Source organism: Papaver somniferum, chromosome 11 (assembly GCF_003573695.1).
Source record: "Papaver somniferum cultivar HN1 chromosome 11, ASM357369v1, whole genome shotgun sequence".
Taxonomy (NCBI): Eukaryota; Viridiplantae; Streptophyta; class Magnoliopsida; order Ranunculales; family Papaveraceae; genus Papaver; species Papaver somniferum.
The window spans coordinates 9,713,286-9,732,313 of record NC_039368.1 but is presented as its reverse complement, the minus strand read 5'-3'; the positions used below and the strand labels follow the sequence as shown (position 1 = coordinate 9,732,313).

The 19,028-nt window shown below is 37.9% G+C and overlaps 1 protein-coding gene, 1 long non-coding RNA gene and 1 pseudogene across 3 annotated transcripts; all 3 read left to right on the top strand.

Moving 5' to 3' along the window:
- Positions 1-3,662: 3,662 nt before the first annotated feature.
- LOC113320904 lies at positions 3,663-5,816 on the top strand. The gene is made up of 2 exons (XR_003346346.1): positions 3,663-3,789; positions 5,669-5,816. It is a non-coding gene; the product is annotated as an uncharacterized LOC113320904 (long non-coding RNA).
- A 9,058-nt stretch (positions 5,817-14,874) lies between these two features.
- On the top strand, positions 14,875-16,680 carry LOC113320672 (annotated as a pseudogene).
- A 70-nt stretch (positions 16,681-16,750) lies between these two features.
- LOC113320673 lies at positions 16,751-18,546 on the top strand. Of its 2 annotated transcripts, XM_026568561.1 has the most exons (5): positions 16,751-16,853; positions 17,547-17,669; positions 17,777-17,968; positions 18,095-18,296; positions 18,395-18,546. In XM_026568561.1, the coding sequence occupies exons 2-5, from the start codon at positions 17,559-17,561 to the stop codon at positions 18,478-18,480; spliced, it is 591 nt and encodes a 196-aa protein (XP_026424346.1). In that variant the 5' UTR covers positions 16,751-16,853; positions 17,547-17,558; the 3' UTR covers positions 18,481-18,546. The 2 variants fall into 2 exon arrangements, with proteins under 2 accessions (XP_026424346.1, XP_026424345.1); XM_026568560.1 differs by lacking the exon at positions 16,751-16,853 and having other exon boundaries at positions 16,989-17,669.
- The last annotated feature ends 482 nt before the right edge of the window (positions 18,547-19,028 follow it).

Here is a 19,028-nt window from a genome sequence, read left to right as displayed (position 1 = left end):
AGCGCTTTAACCTCTCTCACCAACTGACCTAGGTGAGGGTTGATAAAACACCTCAAATTAGGGAGCAATTGTAGCAATTGGGAGCAGGAGAAGAACCAAGAGAGGCAGAGAAGACATGGGGCGACGTCAATTCAAAGTTTTGGTGAGTAAATTTCGGAAATTGAAAAACCTAATTTCAATTCTAGGGTTTCGGAAAAATTGGGTATTTGGTGATATAAATAGGGGGTGATGTAGAGGGTTAGAGGGGGATGATCTCTGGACTAGCCAGAAAAACATTTGTTCTGTTTTATGTCACAATTTCAATTTCAGTTACTGCATGACAGTTGATAGTGAATGTTATATGATGTTTTGATTTTTATCTTCAATATTGAGAATGTTGTTTCAATTAGCATATGTGATGAATGTTGATGCTGTTAACATGTGTAGTATGAGCTAATTAGCAACAAGCGAAGGCTTTGATGAAGCCTTGGTGCACTGTCAAATGGTAAATTGCTAGGATAGGATGTCATATGCTTGTTTTTCTTGTGCATTGGGAAGAAAGCAGTGCTATGATTGCTTGTGATTGATTGTGCTGTCAAAAGACAGTCAATACTAGGGGTATTTCTGTTAGCAAGCTGTTTTTCTTTCCTTTCTATTGTATGCATAGGACTCAACTCAACCTAGGAATATGCTATTTGATTAGGACACAAGGTGGAATCTAAGCCTTAGCTTAGCCACAATTCCTTTCTTCAGTCATTTACAATTCCTGCTCTGCTTTTATTCACTGCTTAGTTACATTCCTTTACTGTTTTGCTTAGTTCTTGCATTTTGAAGCCTATTGTGCACTGAAGTCAGTGCACAAACTCACCTCTGCCCTTGGCTTCCAAGCCTTGGTTCTTAGCTGTTTTCTTTGCTGCTTTGCTTTACCTTGCTGCTTTGGTTCTTTACTTCTGCCACTTTGTATGCCATATTACTTTGTCTTGCTCACTGTCTCCATTGTTAGCTTAGGTTTCTCTTATAGTGCTCCCACTCCCTGTGGACTTTCCCCTGCTTTCCTTCTATTCTATAAACTTGTCCTTGTATACTTGCAAGTTTCTGTGTGTTTTCCATTGGCACACCAAGTTTACTGAAGAAGAGGATATAACAATATGTAAAGAATTTTTTTTCATAGGGTAATCACTGGTGTTGTTATTTTTCATGACGATTCTTTTTGGGAGAACGTTCACTAACGGGAAATCCAAGAAACCGAGAAGCTCGTCGATTACGTGCTCGTTTTCAATCTATTAGGATTGCAGTCCAGCTATTTCTTGTTCTGGTAATGGAAATTGATAGAGAAAAGTTCAGAGGTGTAACTGAAGATGAAGTGATCCAAACATCTATTAATAATTGGGAGGAAGCTCACGGTAAACCTTTTCGTTACGAAGCGTGTTTCAGAATTCTAAAAGATGGTCCATCTCAAGCACATCGTTACTGCACTCAAATGCCGCTCCCGGTCTTTACAATGGAAGAAGATGTTTCTCTTGTTCGATGTTGGTTACATCGTATGATGAGACCAATGAACAATGAAAATTTCTGGGAAAGAGTATTGGGACATTTTGTAGCATCGCGGAACGAAGCCATAAGAAATAGTAAGATCCTAGAACTAAGAATTGCATTCATCACTAAGGGAGTCAAACATTATACGGAAGTTTTGTGGATGGTTCACCATAGCTATTATGGATTATCCAACGAAGAACTGGTGAGTATCTTACCTTTTTCCTCACTGATCAACTGCATCATAAATATCTGAACTTGTTGTTTATCTGTTTTACGGAAAACCATCGCTCAGACCAAGTTTACTGAAGAAAGCGGAAGAGAGTTTAAGCATTTTGAATGCTATGAACTCTACAGAGAGAATGTCGCTGGATTTGATGTAGTTTGATGTTTTTGTTGTGGATTTGATATCATTTGCAAGTTCAAATTGTAAAAAATTTCGCTTAATCTGAAGTGGAAATCTCCATTTTAAAATATAAATATTTTCGTTCATTGATGCCAATTCTTCTACAAGATATAAACTTAGGAAATAATAAAACTTACTAACAACTTCAATAAAAATCAAGTACAAGTTTTGGCCTCCTGTTTATCTTCATTTGACGTATCTTCCATTCAACGCGCTCTTTGACAGTTTCGCCTTTGTTTTTGAATTTTTTCTTGTTAACTTTCAAAACTGGAGCTCTTCTTTGCCTTTTAGCGGAACATTTTCTTGGAGCAACTTCAAAACCTTGCACTTCCCTCTTACAATTTTCAATCTTTTTAAAACTCCCACATATTTTAAAAACAACAGCTTCAAGTTTTGCATCACAAAAAAGTGTGATCGCCTTTTCAGCCATTGAGAAATAGATTTTAGAAGAGAAAATTCAAGAGAAGTGAATTTTGGTGTGAGTGAATTTTTTGAAATTGATGGTAATTTATAGAGGTAAAAAATGAATTTTGAATTTTAAAAAACTACCCGTTGGCGTTTTTGCTACAAACGTCAGCGATCTACGTTCAAGCGCCGCGTTGAAGCTTTGAGCTCCAACGCTTGTCCTTCCAACGCTGGCGCTTTACCTTGAAACTCCAGCGTTTGTTTTTCGCTCGCGCGTTTAGTTATCTAACGCCGAGTACTTTACCATAGTGGAAAAACCAGTTTGGCCATCCACCTGGCTTAACAAAGATATGGGTTTGTTCATTCCCATAGGAATTGCCCTTAGTCCCGTTCATCTTCCATCTTCCAAGCAATACTGCTCGATTGCATCCCCGTACTCCACCAGTCCACCCCAAACTGAAATGGGCTTTCTGAGCACATAGCTACTCGATTCCCCATAACCGATGGTCTAATTCTGCGAAAGAACTGCACCAAGCACCATGATATTATACACTGTGCGCAGCACAATATCCTAGACCGTAACTCCATATTGCAAAACTACATTAGATTCTTCTAAATCGACGGTCCCAATTCAGTCAAAGATTACTACATAGATAAGAAACTAGTAGAAGTAGAAGAAAGGAAGAAAAATACTTTGTTATTCTCCGCCACGGTCTCCAAGAAGAAGAACAGGAAAGAGTTAGAGAAAAATGGCAGAAACTGAATCAAAATCAATAGCAATAGAATCATCATCACCATCAGATAATCGGGGACCCTTTTCAGTGATTCAAGATATAATAGAAAATTTCTTATCTCAAGTCAATAATAATAAGAAGAAAGGTGAAGAAGTTGTTTTGGTTAGAGCAAGTCTTATGGTGGAATCCAACCTATTCCAAGTGTGGAAAAACCATGGAATGTCAAGTCTAATGGCTTCCAAGTTGGGGTTTTCCACAGAAAATCCAAGCAAGGTTCCACCATTTTGTGGAAGGGTTCGTGGAATCCATGTGAACGCCAATAAGAATAGCGTTAAACGCTATTAAGAATAGCGTTTTTTTTTGTCCATAGATTTAGGATGAGTTGTTGAAATCTAACGGCTGGAAAAAAAACGCTATTCTTAATAGCGTTTTTTAAGTGCTATTAACAATAGCGATTTTTTAGCGCTATTCAGAATAGCGTTTTCACTATTCCACCACTACACTTGCACTTCCATCCACGGTTCCAAATGCTGAGGTGGCGTGGAAGATGGAAGATGGAACTCTTCCACCATAAGACTTGCTCTTAGTGAAGTGATCAAAAAGAATGAAACTAAGCAAAGCCCTCCAGATGTTGTTAAGTTTCCTGATAGTCGTCAAGATTATTCGGGGTTGAAGTTGACTGTTGAAGAGGTTGAACCACAACAAGAAAGTGGTGGGAATAATATGTGGCAGGTTAGTTTTTCCTCAATCTCTTTTTAAAACCCTAGTTTTATTTGATTTGATTTTTTTTTTTTTTTTGTTGATTCTTCAAGTTTGTTTAGTGCTGAATTTCTTGTTGTATTGATAGTTTGATGTTTATACCATCAAGAGTTTCTCTATAATTGACTATAATCCATGAATTTTGGTGGTGAATTTTTTTGATGAGTTAAAGTGTAATTGGTATTGGTTTTAGTTAAACTGATGTCAAATTAGCCCTAAAATAAGATTGTAGGGAAGAAAAGGATGGGAAATTGATTAAGGAAGACAGAAAAAATGGTGAAAATTATGTCTCTGTTAGAATGCTGAATATTGTTCTTGGGTAAGACAAAAAAAAACATAGGTGGTAGATAGTGCAAAGCATGATTAGTTAACCTTTTATGCTCCCACAATGTTGCAATTAGGTTGGTGACATTAGGGATTGGCCTTCATTATATAACTTACACCTGGGTCAGACCTATATCCAAAGAAATAATAAACACTAACGTTGCAGCCTCTTTGTCTTAGGCTCATTCGTGGTTCACATGTTGCATAAGTGCATAATTATGTAGGGATTGTTCGGTATCTGGCCATTATGAAATTCATGTGTTAAGTTGATTAGTGAGTTGTATGGAACTTTATAACTTCTTTGTGAACTCAAGCGATGGCTACAGTATCTCTATTTACTATGTTTGTAATCTCATCGAAGTATTATGGACCAGTATTCTTAATGGGATGTACTTTAATGTTGATGACAAGCCTATTAGGGTAATCTTACTACCTCATCTCGGTTAAGAACTGGCTCACAGGTGAACAGGATTGGCTCCTAGCCCATGGTAACGAGTTACCAGATACCTCGTCTAACACCAACTGGCTAGGTCTCACGTAATAGAACCAGGCAGTCACTAAACATGATAGAATATACATTTTCATAAGACGGATTTTCAATCTTCAAGTAAGATGAGGTAGCAATAAGTCATGATTTAGATAACAATCTTAAAATTCTTACTTGCAAAAGCTGCAAAATTAGTGATAAAAAACTAGAGAGAAAAAGATCTTAGTTATAAATCGCTTCTGGACCTTCTGGTAAATTAAGCAAGGGATTAGGAGCTCATTATTCTTTTAATTAAAAGTGAGTTTGCTTATCCATGTCTCTGATGTGGATTTTTGTTGTCTGATCTCCATCTTTTTTTTTCTCCTTTTTTGTTTTTGGGTATCTAACCAACCAACAACCAATACTGTTTTTTTTTTTTTAAGATAGTGATCATCTATGTGATCCTGGATTCAAGCTTTTGAATTATGGTTTCAGTTAGGCCATATGGTTGAGAAAGAGCTGCATCAATTGCGGCCTCATCTCACAACCATTAGTGCAGGTGGCTGCTGATCTTTAAGTTGGAAGTTGGACCTGAAATAGGTGTTATATACCAACTCCGATTTTAGCTAGATTTGTAGCCATTGGAGATTACAGTAGTAGAATTTTAGTCTAAACATGAAACTTATTTGAATAGGCTTGCAGCATGTTTATTATCTGTATCCCTTTAACTCTCACATATTGGATGCTTATAAACATATCGTAGGCATTCATGCTTCCCTTAGTGGAGGCCTACAAATAAACAAGTTTACCAAGCAAATGTCAGAGTTTGCAGTTGTCTTCTTTTGTGCTTGTAATGTGTTGTTTCCATGCTCAAGACTTTGCGTCCCATCATCCTATGCTGTATTCATTGATCAGCTATTAAGGATTCTTCACTAGTTTAAAAAAAAAAGCTATATCTGAGTCACATATGTATTAGCGTGAATCAAAGCTGCATAATTACATAAACTGTATGTTGAAATCTTGTTCTGGAAACTAATATCCATCTTTTTTGTCTTCTTAAAGGTGTATGCACTGGGAGGTTTCATGCTCCTGAGGTGGGGATGGGCTAAATGGAAGGAAGCACAGGCCAACAAGAATGATAAACCTGACTCTGGAGCCGAAGATGCATCCCCAACACATGACCCATAGTTTTATAGTCTTTTAGAGAGAATCAGAAATATGTTTTTACACCAAAACAAATTAGAAGTTAGTTTCTTTTCTCTCTGTTAACTTGGATCTCATTGTTTATAAGAAGCTTTGATTTTGTCAAATACTGAAATGATTTCAACAATCAAAAGAAATTGTTGAATCAATACTTCTTCATTTCTTAATCAATACTTCTTCATTCTTAAAATTTACACAAGGCGAAAATCTTAATTCAACTGCTTGAACTGTATGTGTAATGTCAATGTGATTTCTCTGACTTCTGATTTCGACTTCCGATTTCTAGGACTGATTTTTGCTTCTGGTATCTGAACACCCTCTAAATATCAGAGTCTAGAACTAATGCATCTCGGGAGCTTTATCTAATATGACCTGACCTGAACTTCATCCAAGGTTGCATTTTATCTAATATGACCTGACCTGAACTTCATCCAAGGTTGCATTTTGACTCTCCCTCCCTCCCTCCCTCTAAATTTCCTCCCGGTGGCGGAATTTCTTCTAGCCGTTGGCTTTTGTGCATAACGGCTAGATTAGATCGGAATTTCTACCGGAATTCCAGCCGATAAACCGGAATTCATGTCTACAGCCTAATTTCACTCTCTGCTTTTCTTCCGGGTGTATCTCTTCCACCCTATGAACGATTCCTAACTGCTTCTCTAGTATTCATGTTCTTTTTTTTCTTTTACCCTATGTTTGAATCCAAAGTTATTACTGATATTCCGGCAAGACCTAATCTCTATAGTTTTTCTCAACTGACCTGCAATCCGAAAGATTCAATCAACACAGAAATCACCCATGACTCAATCCTAGTTCAAATCACAAAAGATTCTAGTCTGGAAGCTGTAACTCCCCCTTCCATGAATATGAAACACCACGCAATTCATATGAAAATGGATCCATGTTACACTCAGATAAATCTATGTAATTGTCTCAACAACAATGGTGCTAATTTATCTGCATTATCTGACTTTTTCCAAATTGAAAAACACAAACCCCACTAGCAGTACTTAAGGAAAAATTTCAAACATCATAAGCAATTCTGGCTAGTAACTTTGGAAAATTTATGCACCACTTATCAATTCAATGGGAGATGGAAACTACACAATCTTCCCTACATCTTGCAGGATCACTGGAAACACCCAAACAGGTTTGCTCTGGTATGTTCTACTCAAAAGTCTTTATAATTTGCTATGTGTTCTTACCCATAGGTATTTCTACAAACTATGTTATCTATTTCTCAATCTCTCATCCGCCAATCTTGCTCACCCATAAATAGATTGAAGCTTAACATCCTGCATTCTATTTCTATATACATGAAACATGTTTCAATAAATATTAATTTAAACTTCTGATCGTGCAATCAAGCAAATATCAGTATCTCTGACAAGTATGTTTCCATTATATGGATAAAATGCAAGGCCATGTTCAAAATAATATTCACAAACATACCCATTAAACTTAAATTGTTTTATTTGTTCTTAATCTCCATGCATACTCATAAACATAAAACCACTACCATAAGCATATTTAGAACAAACTGTATCCCAAGAAATTGTCACAGAGGTAGTATCTCAATGTGCAAATTGGAAAAGCCTCACTACTCTCTGAATCTTGTTGCATTACTTACCATCTTAGACAGAACTAGTTTGTCCAGGTGCATCTGTAGAATCATTTGCATGTACTGGTGCTGGATCTGGTGCTGGTCCTGGTGCAGGTGTTGGTTGTGGCTCACCATGAGGAGGATTAACTTCCACATATCCTGCATTAGAGATGACGCTCACTTTAGTAGCAATTCGACCAATTACAGGGCTAAGCATATCCATCTGGGGGAATATCACAGGATGTGGAAGAATGGGAATGTTTGCATTCTCCCGAATTGCTGCTCTAACATATGCAGGCATGGTAACTGCATAAAAATCTTGACGGACCCCACCACATACCATGAACCAATCACCCACCAGTACCACCCCTCCATTGACCACAAATCGCACTCGCTGGGGATGTGTTGCAAACACCACCCAACCATCACTAACACCCCATACTCTATCACCAATTGGTAGTGGAGGAGTCCCTTGTTGTTTTTGATCCCCACCAGTAGCTGCTGCCTCATTTTCGTCTCTAGTACCACCTCCACTACCACTACCACTACCACCACCAATTTCATTAAAGATGTTTCGAAATACATACCTTCCCTCATTCCTCTCTAGAGCAGACCTTTCTTCACCACCAGCAACACCCTGGAAAATTGGTGGAATAGTAGTCCCATTAACAACCACCTAATTATGTTTGAACCCAATTTTTATTTCAATAATTATTGTAAGAAGAGAATAAGAACATTCATAATCTTGCATGTCAAGGATACTTACCATGTTAGAAGATGGTAGATTAAATCTTGGCCTCTTCACAATTTTCTCATGTCCTAGAGGGATCTGATCATATATTTGCTCTATCTTTACCCTTCGATTGTGATGCAAATTAATCCAGTGCCAATTGAAGTTGCGGGGGTAGTTCACTGCCTCCCTACCATTTGGAAAAGCAATACTATATGGCAGACTAGAGATGATGATACGAGGATTGTACCAATCCAGAGTACGCTCCATCAGTGTCTCTGGAGTTTCCTCAACTATGTCTCCCTCACAATACAACACTCGAGGCATGTTTTAAGAAATTTTCTGAACTTATAAACTGCTCTTATTTGTGTCTCTGATCTGAAAAAACTGAATGAGAAACTGAAAGGCTTTCTCTTTTTTTCGTTTATAATATGGCTGGGAAGAGCAACAGTCTCCTTATCGCGGCCGTTGATCGTCTCAATTTCTTCTTTAATTATTAAGAAAATCGGTCCTAGACATTTGGTACAGATGCATTTACGATATGTCAAGTCTATTGGTTATATGATTTGGTACTGTACCTATATTATACTCTCATTGGCACATGGGGAGCGACTCCAAACACTTGGCAGTTGCATATCCTTCAATGTATCGGGTTGGGATTCATGTATGATTAATTACCCATTTCTTCCGTATCTGACCCGTATGAAGATCCATATATGGTTGGAAGGCTTTGCTGGCATACAACGATCAGACCTATAATCCATACTCACTAAAAGATAACCACTATGGTATGGGTCATTTCCAATTCTCAAATAGAGGATCCATCCATGTTTGGAGTCTTTTGGTCAACAAAATTCACACACAATACTACAAAGTTTACCATCTGACCCAAGGTAAAAAGTACAAACTGTCTTCTAGTATTATTTGTTTGCTTTGTCACAGGGCCAACAGCCAAGTCCCATTAGTCATCAAGCGTCAACCACAATACACGCTTACTTCTCTATATGTGAAAGCGATTTGTATCCAATTTGTTGCTAGAGATCTTACTGACTATTTCAACATGGTTTTCCTCATACACCAACAACAACACACAAACTACAAAAGGCTTCTCAACCACCAGAATGTGGAAACCAACAAAAAACAATCTTACAAACCCGTGATTCATATTCAAATTAAACCTTGTACCTTCTCCCTCCATTTAAACACCCCTCATACTCACCTTTCTCTCCCCAGTGAACATCACCCTCCTTCTCCCATTTCTGCAAAATTAAACATCACTTTGTTATGGCTTCATCGTCAAACACAACCACACCCCGCATTGAAAATCTTGTAACCAAGATGAACACTGCTCTCACCATCCCTGAAGTTTTCATAAACCCTGATAATGTCAGAACCAAACAACCTCTAGACTGGAAATGGTGCTTCATTAGAAAACTTTGCAGTAATATTTGCTTTCAAACCTCCATAGTGAGTAATTTCATCAAAAATTATTGGGAACTTCAAAGTAGAGTTGAAATGGAGATATGGAATAGGAGAAGAAACTACTACATTCTTAGACTCACTCATGAAGAAGATTACTCCACTTTGAGAAATGGAGGAACAAGAGGGGTCTTTGACAAACTCATGGTCCTAGTAGGAGTTCCAGCAGGGGGTCCTGACTTGATTCATGAAGAACAATTCTCAAAAGTTATGATTTGGATGCTCATCAAAAGAATACCAGTACATATCATTCCTGACATCCAAGGCATTCTCAGGCCTATTGAGGTATACCAAACTGCAAAAAAAAACTATGGAACGGACAGATTTGAGAAAAACCTGGAGGTAAAACTTACAATTGATGTCACCAGACCTCTAAAGTTTGGAATTGAAGCTTATGAAACCCCAACAACATCCCACTGGATAGAATTTGGTTAGGCTCTGAATGGAATAAAGTTTTGCAAAGTTTGTAGAATCCTGGATCATCCAAGTCCCCCCTTCCCTACTCTACCAAACCCCTCTCAATCCCATTACAACAATCTCCCTACTCCTCAACCAACTCCCTCCCCAAAAACTCAATTCCTGAGTGTTGGAGAAGATATCTCACTGGCTCAAGTGTTTTTCTCATTGCTAGGAAGCTTAAAGATATCAAACTTCACCTCGGAGTTTGGAACAAAGAGGTTTATGGTAATATCAAAACTAACATTGAAGAATGTAAACAACATCTCTTATGGTTACATACTACTTCAAAACTGACAAAAGTAAAGTTGCCAGCCTAGTTAAGCAAAAACTCAGTGATTAGCAAGTTATTGAAGAAAAAGTTTGGAAGACAAAAAGTAGGGATCAATTCATAAAATTAGGTGGACCAAAATACAAACTACTTCCATAGAGCTACTAAATACAGAACAAGAAGAAACAAGATAGATACTATCCAAGACAGTGATGGAAATTGGATCTATGATTATCAGGAATTGAAGAACTTCTTTACCCAACACTTCACTAAGATGGCTACTGCTAAAACAACCATCATCAACCTATAAATCATCAATATAATACCCACTACCATCACCACTTAACAACAATATGCTTAATGGAACCCCATATTACAATGAAATTAAAGCCATCCTTTTTAGCATGGCAAAAGATAAAGCTCCAGGGCCTGATGGTTTCCCACCTAATTTCTTCCAAGCAAACTGGGAGCTGATAGGAGAAGACGTTGTCAGGATGGTGCAACATTTCTTCATATCTGGCCATATACTAAAAGAGATGAACTCTACCTTCATTTCCCTTATACCCAATATAGACAACCCAAACCCAACTTCCCCAAGCCATTTCAGACCTATAAGCCTCTGTAACACTACCTACAAAATCATATCCAAACTCCTAGCCCAAAGAATGAAACCATACCTCAGCAAAATTATATCACCTTATCAATCTGCTTTCATTCTCGGAAGGCAAATCTCTAATAATATTGCTATTGCTCATGAACTCATTCATTTCATGAGATCCAAAAGAGGTATCAAAGATGAAAAGGGAAGTATGGGGATAAGTTAACATGGCTAAAGCCTTTGATAGAGTTGTCTGGAATTTCCTGAACACTATTATGACCAATATGGGTTTCAATGATCAATGATGCCAAAAAATAATGCAATGCATCTCTACCACCACCTTTGCTGTCCTTATTAATGGCTTTCCTGATGCTTTCTTTACTCCTTCTAGAGGCCTTAGACAGGGGGACCCTCTGTCTCGATATCTCTTTCTTTTCTGCATGGAAGCCCTATCCAGAACTCTTATACATGCTGAAGGCCTAGGTATCATCTCTGGAATAAAGATTTGTAGGGGAGCTCCTTCTATAAATCATCTATTATTTGCTAATGATTGTATGATTTTTTGCAAAGCAAACAAAGTAAAATCTCAAAATCTCATGGATATCCTCAACATATTTGGAGACACTTCTGAACAACTCATCAATTTCAATAAATCTGGAGTGTTTTTCAGCAGGAACACTGATCCATCTCTCATTCCTGCCATCAATAACATAATGGGAGTTTAAGTTCTGAAACTGGATGATAAATATCTAGGATCTCCCCTTTTTACCCACATAAGCAAAATCAAGTCATTTAAACCAGGGGTTGACAAGATGAAGTTGAGACTATCAAGTTGGAAAAATGCTTCTCTAAATCCTGTTGGTAGGGAAATACTCATTAAAACTGTTACTTCAACAACCAGTATCTATCAAATTAACTTTTATAGAATTTCTAAACAAACTTGTCAACTTGTCAAGACTTAAACAAGCTTCAAAGAGATTTCTTTTGGGGTAAAAATATGGAAAACCCCAAAGGCCACTATCCAAAGGCTTGTACAACTGTTTGCAAACCTAAGGAGCTAGGTGGATTAGGCTTCATGAACATGGAACTCTTCAACAGCTATATGATTACAAAAATTGGATGGAGACTGAAACAAGATAAAGACTCTTTATGGTATCAACTAAGGGATGCTAAGTTCCTGCTGGGGAGAAATGTGCTGAGTATGGATACAAAAGCTAAAGATGAAGACTCTTGGATCTGGAAAGGTATCCTTGAAGGAACACATAACATACAACAACATTGTTATTGGAAAATAGGTAATGGAAACAGAATCAAAATATGGGAAGACCTATGGATTCCAAACTCCATAGTTAAGCTCATAAAACCCACTCACTCCCCACGACATATTTAGATGCTGACACACCTCATGACACCCTCTGGGGACTGGAATACTCACCTTGTTCAACAAATTTTCAGTGTAACCACTGCTCAAACCATCCTGGCACTCAATACTCACCCAGGGGTAGATGACGCAATTCAATGGAATTTAAATGAAACTGGAAAGTTCTCTGTCAAACCCATTTACAAGGAAAAGATAGACAACTTATACAGGAATGACACCATTACAAGAAATTGGGAGGTTATATGGAAAATGAATATTGCTCCAGTTATAAAGATCTTCGTCTGGAAAGGTGCACATGAAATCCTTCCCATTAATGCAAAGACTGCAAGCATCATGCACTACATTGATTATATATGTCATATTTGCAAAAGTGGGGAGGAAACAATGACAAATATGTACTTAAACTGCCCTGCTGCAATTGATGTTTGGCATGAAGTTCTTGGGGCATCACATGGAAAGTTTGACAACACCACAAACTTCATGGATTGGTTCAACTCCTGGTTCATATCTGGAAGTCCTTCTGATAACTACAATATTTATGCTACTATTTGTTGGCATATTTGGAAGGCTAGATGTGATCTAATTTTCAATCGCATAAAGCCTAATGCCAAACAAACATCTCTCAGCATTAAGCAACACTTATGTGATTATAACAGGGTTCACAACCTACCAACTCATGCACTAAATAATTTCTCTTTGAGTGGAGAAGAGCCTGACAATCAGGCGGATCTTACAGTGCCTTATGATCTAAATCAACATGCTCCACAAGAGTTTGGTTTTATCATAAAAATTTGTACTATACAAGACCCTGAAAAGTCAATTTTTTTTCTGCATTAACTATCTTGGATGCTACAGGAAACAACATTGATAGCAGCGGACAGTCAGGCCACTTGGGAGAATGGGGAGCAACATGAGGTGCAGACTTAGCCTTCGACTGGGAAAAAGAGCAACAACACATGAATATTAAAGTACAAGCTGAATCCAAGGAAATACTGTCAAGATTCTAGTTTCTATATAACCAGGCAATCAAGGGAAGATTCAACCTCAGTCATTATGAAGATTTGAAAAGCACTAATGAACACACTCCCTTAAGAATCAACCCAATTTCTTTTGTGTTAACTAGTCTTACTTTAATTCATAGACTCCAAAACTTTCAATTCCTTCTAAATATTTCTATTATATATAAAAACTATGAAAGCATGCTTGGCACAAGCACTGCTACTATTTTGTTTGGTCCTTAGACCCTACCAAAAATTTTCTATAAATAAATAAAAATAACACACCTTTGAGCATAACATAAAACTCAGATCGCGACTCATCAAACCGGTCCCAAAGTGGGTGACAAACTGACAATCCCCAAAACGAAAAAAACGGCACGTCCACGCCACACTCAATAAAATATTCAAGAACATTCGATTAAAGGTTAGGGTTTCCTCGATGAAACAAACTTTATCGTCATTTTCAAGATTTCATAAGGTTAATAAAGTCATTGCGTCTGTAGTAGGCGGTGTGGTTCATATCATATCAACGGTGAAAACTAAATCTTCGTACATGCATCTACGGCTTTGAAAGACACCCTAATTTCCTTACAGGGTTTATAAGCAGCGAGGCCTCATATTTTCTCTCTTTCTCTAGGTTTTGTGAAAAAGCTCTGTTGCTGCGGAGCTTATCTAATTCGGCGTTTCAGGTTAGGGTTTCTAATCCTTCAGTTCTTTTTCGATTATCGTCTTGTTTGTGGTTTGTAATCGGTTTGTATGGTTCAATATGAAGATCATGTCTAGTAATTCTTTGATTTGTGTAGTTAAATATGAGAAATCTTGTTTGTTTTGAAACATAAAAGCGAATGTATGGTTAGGTAATCTGGATGATAACATCTTGTTATTGTTTTTTGATTTTGTTGATTTCAATTTCTGTTTGTATTTTTAGATCCGTAAAATAGCATGTTTAGGAATTCTCTGATGGTTTTGTGTGGTTTGATTCAGGTTTTTTAGATTTTAGTATCTTGTTTAGTGAATATTTCTTTTAAAATTGTAAATCGATGTGATGTTATGAAAACCTAAGTGATTGCAGCTTATGTTCTGTCTATATGATTGAATTCAATTTCGTGTTATTTTTTAAAATCTAGATCTGTTGAGTGTCAGACGATCTACATGATTTAGTGTGTTGTTTTATGCTCGTTTATAGCATGATGATTTCATGCGTTTTTCGAATACTTGATTATTTGTTTTTTGATAACATGATTTGAGATGTTCATTTGATTTGTGTTAATTTCTATGACATGCTCTCATAATTCTTGCTATGCTTCGTTTGGTGTATCTTCATCTGAACAAGATTTGAAACTTAGTGTTCTTTGGATTAATAGCTGTTGAGCTTTAGTCTACAGATGTTAGAATCTTTTGAACTGCTTATTTTTGTTGGTAATTTATGGTGAACATCTTTGTCAAATACTATCTGTATAGCACTATTGGTTTATTAGCTGTTACTAATTTTTGTGCAATCCTATTCAAAATTGTTTGTTTAATTTGTCTGGTTTGTTTGTATTTTGTGCAGTTAATTTCTAAGAATTCAATATGGGTAAAGAGAAGGTTCACATCAACATTGTCGTCATTGGACATGTCGACTCTGGAAAATCGACCACCACTGGTCACTTGATCTACAAGCTTGGAGGTATTGACAAGCGTGTTATTGAAAGATTCGAGAAGGAGGCTGCTGAGATGAACAAGAGGTCATTCAAGTACGCATGGGTTCTTGACAAGCTTAAGGCTGAACGTGAGCGTGGTATTACCATTGATATTGCCTTGTGGAAGTTTGAGACCACCAAGTACTACTGCACAGTTATTGATGCTCCTGGACATCGTGACTTTATCAAAAACATGATTACTGGTACTTCTCAGGCTGATTGTGCTGTCCTCATTATCGATTCCACCACTGGAGGTTTTGAGGCTGGTATCTCAAAAGGATGGTCAGACTCGTGAGCATGCTCTTCTTGCTTTCACCCTTGGTGTCAAGCAGATGATCTGTTGTTGCAACAAGGTATACCTTTCTCACTGTTCTTTTCCTGTTTACGAAATTTAAACTTTCTAATGTTGTCATATAAGCCTGTATGGCCTTCCTGTAGCTGACTATTATATCTTGTTTCATGTTTGTGTTTGTAGATGGATGCCACCACCCCCAAGTACTCAAAGGCGAGGTATGATGAAATTGTCAAGGAGGTCTCATCTTACTTGAAGAAGGTTGGATACAACCCAGAAAAAATTGCCTTTGTTCCTATCTCTGGATTCGAGGGAGACAACATGATTGAAAGGTCCACCAACCTTGACTGGTACAAGGGACCAACTCTCCTTGAGGCTCTTGACAACATCTCTGAGCCAAAGAGACCCTCAGACAAGCCCCTTCGTCTTCCCCTTCAGGATGTTTACAAGATTGGAGGTATTGGAACTGTGCCAGTTGGACGTGTTGAAACTGGAGTCATCAAGCCTGGTATGGTTGTTACCTTTGGACCCACCGGTTTGACCACTGAAGTTAAGTCTGTGGAGATGCACCACGAAGCCCTTCTAGAAGCTCTTCCCGGAGACAATGTTGGGTTCAATGTCAAGAATGTTGCAGTGAAGGATCTCAAGCGTGGTTTCGTCGCCTCCAACTCAAAGGATGACCCTGCCAGGGAAGCTGCCAACTTCACCTCCCAGGTCATCATCATGAACCATCCTGGTCAGATCGGTAATGGTTATGCTCCAGTTCTTGACTGTCACACATCTCACATTGCTGTTAAGTTTGCTGAGATCCAAACCAAGATCGATAGGCGATCTGGAAAGGAGCTTGAGAAGGAGCCCAAGTTCTTGAAGAACGGTGATGCGGGTATTATTAAGATGATTCCAACCAAGCCCATGGTTGTAGAGACCTTTGCTCAGTACCCACCTCTTGGACGTTTTGCTGTTAGGGACATGAGGCAGACAGTTGCTGTTGGTGTCATCAAGGGAGTTGAGAAGAAGGACCCAACAGGAGCCAAGGTTACCAAGTCAGCTGTCAAGAAGAAATGAAGTGTGCTGCCGAGGTTAACTAGAGGGAGAGGGATGGTGCTAAGAGGATCTTCAGGAGGGACTTGTTTCTTTACTATTAGTCAGTTTTGTTTTTTGTTTTCGTGCATTAGGTATCAGTGTGGTCTTTTGTTTTGTTTCACCCTCGTTTTGTTGTGCATTCAGTTGCAAACCTGGGTGCTTGACAGGCGGTGGCAACAGGGTGTTGGGCTGTTTTGTTGAATTTCCTTTAAAAACTTGCGCTGGATTTTGGGTTTTCAAGTTTCTGTTCACAACTTTGCTTAAAACCCTCTGCCATGGTAATTGAAAACTATATTTGTTAGTTATTGTCTTCAGAGTTACTTCAGATTGCTTATTGTTCTGCTTCATGTGCATCTTATTCTTGGAGAACTTCATATTCTGGTTCACTTTGGTGAACACTGGCAGTTCTCTATCAGTTGTGCATACATTGATATTCTTGCATAGAAATTGAGGTTGGAGCGTTGTACTAGCTAGGTATCATTTGTATTCATTTTATTTTAATCCATTCCTTCTGGAAAAAAAAAAGTGCCAGGCTTCACCATGGGTTTGCCGTTTCTATTTGAGCTAGTATAGCAACAGTGCAACACCAACAACCATTCACCACTGCCTATGGCTCGGTAGTAGAGAGTTGATGTCTTTTAGTGCTGTACGCCTGTACCTTAACATCGCTAAAGTACAAGAAACTTTGGAAAATTTGATTTCCAAGTTTTGAGTCCTTTGACCAACTGCGTTTCTAGTCAGCTATTGAAAGAGACTAGACTAGGCTTAGACTGTCGAAGAAAAGGAAAGACCCATAACAACAAATTGACTAGTATACCCTCCTAGATGTCATAGAGGCTATATAAACACAACAACACACTGGATATTGTGGTGGAACCAAATCTGTAACTCGTAACGTCGCCCGAATCACCACCTCGTTCACTGTGCATTTTTTTCTATAATATTTCTGTGGTTTGGTTTTGTTCTTGGTACTTATTTGGGGAGGAGTTTGTTTCAGGGAGAATACTACCTTGTATTTGTTAATTTAGTTTCTTAAATTGGAGTTTAGTAGTGATGGGGGAAATCATTCCAAACTTAGAAGATGGAGAACTATGGGTTCCTTCTGATATTTTACCTGACGAAAGTTTTTCTAATAAATTTCACTCTAATTTCTCTACTCATCATCAGCTCAATGAATTCATGGAAGAAGAAGAAGAACCCACTTATTCTCTTCCACATCTCTCAACTTACTCTTTGTTTCAGCAAAACCATGTAGTACCTTCAATGAATTTAGACCCCCATCACTCCAAGGTACTACTACTACTCTTTTCTTGTGACTTTTTTAACTTCTTTTTCTTCCAAATTTTTGGTTTTTTTCTTTCTTCTTCTGATTTTTGTGTGTTTGATGGGTTTTGCAGCAAATTAAACTGCAAAATCAGTTCTATAGTATGAGTAGACCACAACCTGAGATGGGTTTAGGGATTTATGGTGAAACTCCTGTTGGTGGTCACTATCTCAATTTTTCAGACAATGGTGGTGGTGGTTGTTCCTGTTACGAATCAACTGCTCCTCTCCGGTTCCATGACAGAAAACTTCCTCCTCTACCAATAGTAAGATTTCTTGAAAACCCACTTAACTACTCTGTTTTAAAGATTTGAAGATTTTCTTTTTTGTTTTTGTTTGTTGGGTTCAGGTTTTGTTCTTTTACTAAGGTTTTTGATTTTTTTTTTGTGCAGGCTGGGGATATTTTACAAGCAAGAAGCAGGATTTTGCAGAGACAACAGAACCAGCAACAACGCTATCTTCAAAACCACTTTTTGCCATTGCAAGGAAATGATAATAATGGGTCATGGAATCGTGGAAATAGGGGTACTGGTGTCTTTATTCCTCGCACTCCTCCAAACTCCACAGTTGCTAACCCTGGAAAGAAGAAGCAGAGTAAGTTTTTGTTTTCTTATCTATTTGTGTTCCATTGGAGTTTTACCCAAAATCAATTTTAATGGTTATGTATGATATTTTGATTCATTGACTGTCAGGTTATTGGAAAGGAGATAGGGGGAGTGTTGATGCGGGTAAGAGATTACAAGGCCTGGTCAAAAGATCCAATCCACCCACCTACTGATGATATTGATACAGTATTTTGAGTCGGTAGTACTGAACTACTGACGATTTGTACCCTGCTCTGGTACCGTCCTTTACTAGTCCATGCTCTGGGGTTGTTTTATCTTGTTTTTTTTTTGAAATTGAAAAACATGAGAAATTGTAAATGATCAAGAAGAAAAGAAAAAGCACTTGCTTTGTTTTTGGTGTATGAGTGTCATGAATTTTATTTTATTTTATTTTTTTGGAAAATAGATTTTCTTTTTGAAAGATTGCAGATCTGGCAGTGGTTCACTTTGATGAACGCTGGCAACACTGGGCTTCCACCGGCTGTGCCACGTACAGATAAAGCTAGCTGTTTATGTACATTTTATAATCCTTGAACCATTACCTGGGGGGATTGGAGATTTACATTCTCTGCCTGTAATGCAGAGTTAGATTCATGTCTTCTAATACAATTGGATGCCTCCACAACGTTGCAATTTGATACTGTTGGTTAAACTTCAACATTAAGTTTAAGATAATTTCTAACAAGTTGGTTAGGATAAGAAAAGGCAATTGATGTAATCC

Excerpts from the sequence above, each read along its gene's own strand:
- LOC113320673 (XM_026568560.1), top strand. The coding sequence starts at position 17,433 with ATGGGGGAAATCATTCCAAACTTAGAAGATGGAGAACTATGGGTTCCT. Across the intron at positions 17,670-17,776 it reads TAGACCCCCATCACTCCAAG|CAAATTAAACTGCAAAATCA; the intron begins GTACTACTACTA and ends TGGGTTTTGCAG. Across the intron at positions 18,297-18,394 it reads CCCTGGAAAGAAGAAGCAGA|GTTATTGGAAAGGAGATAGG; the intron begins GTAAGTTTTTGT and ends ATTGACTGTCAG.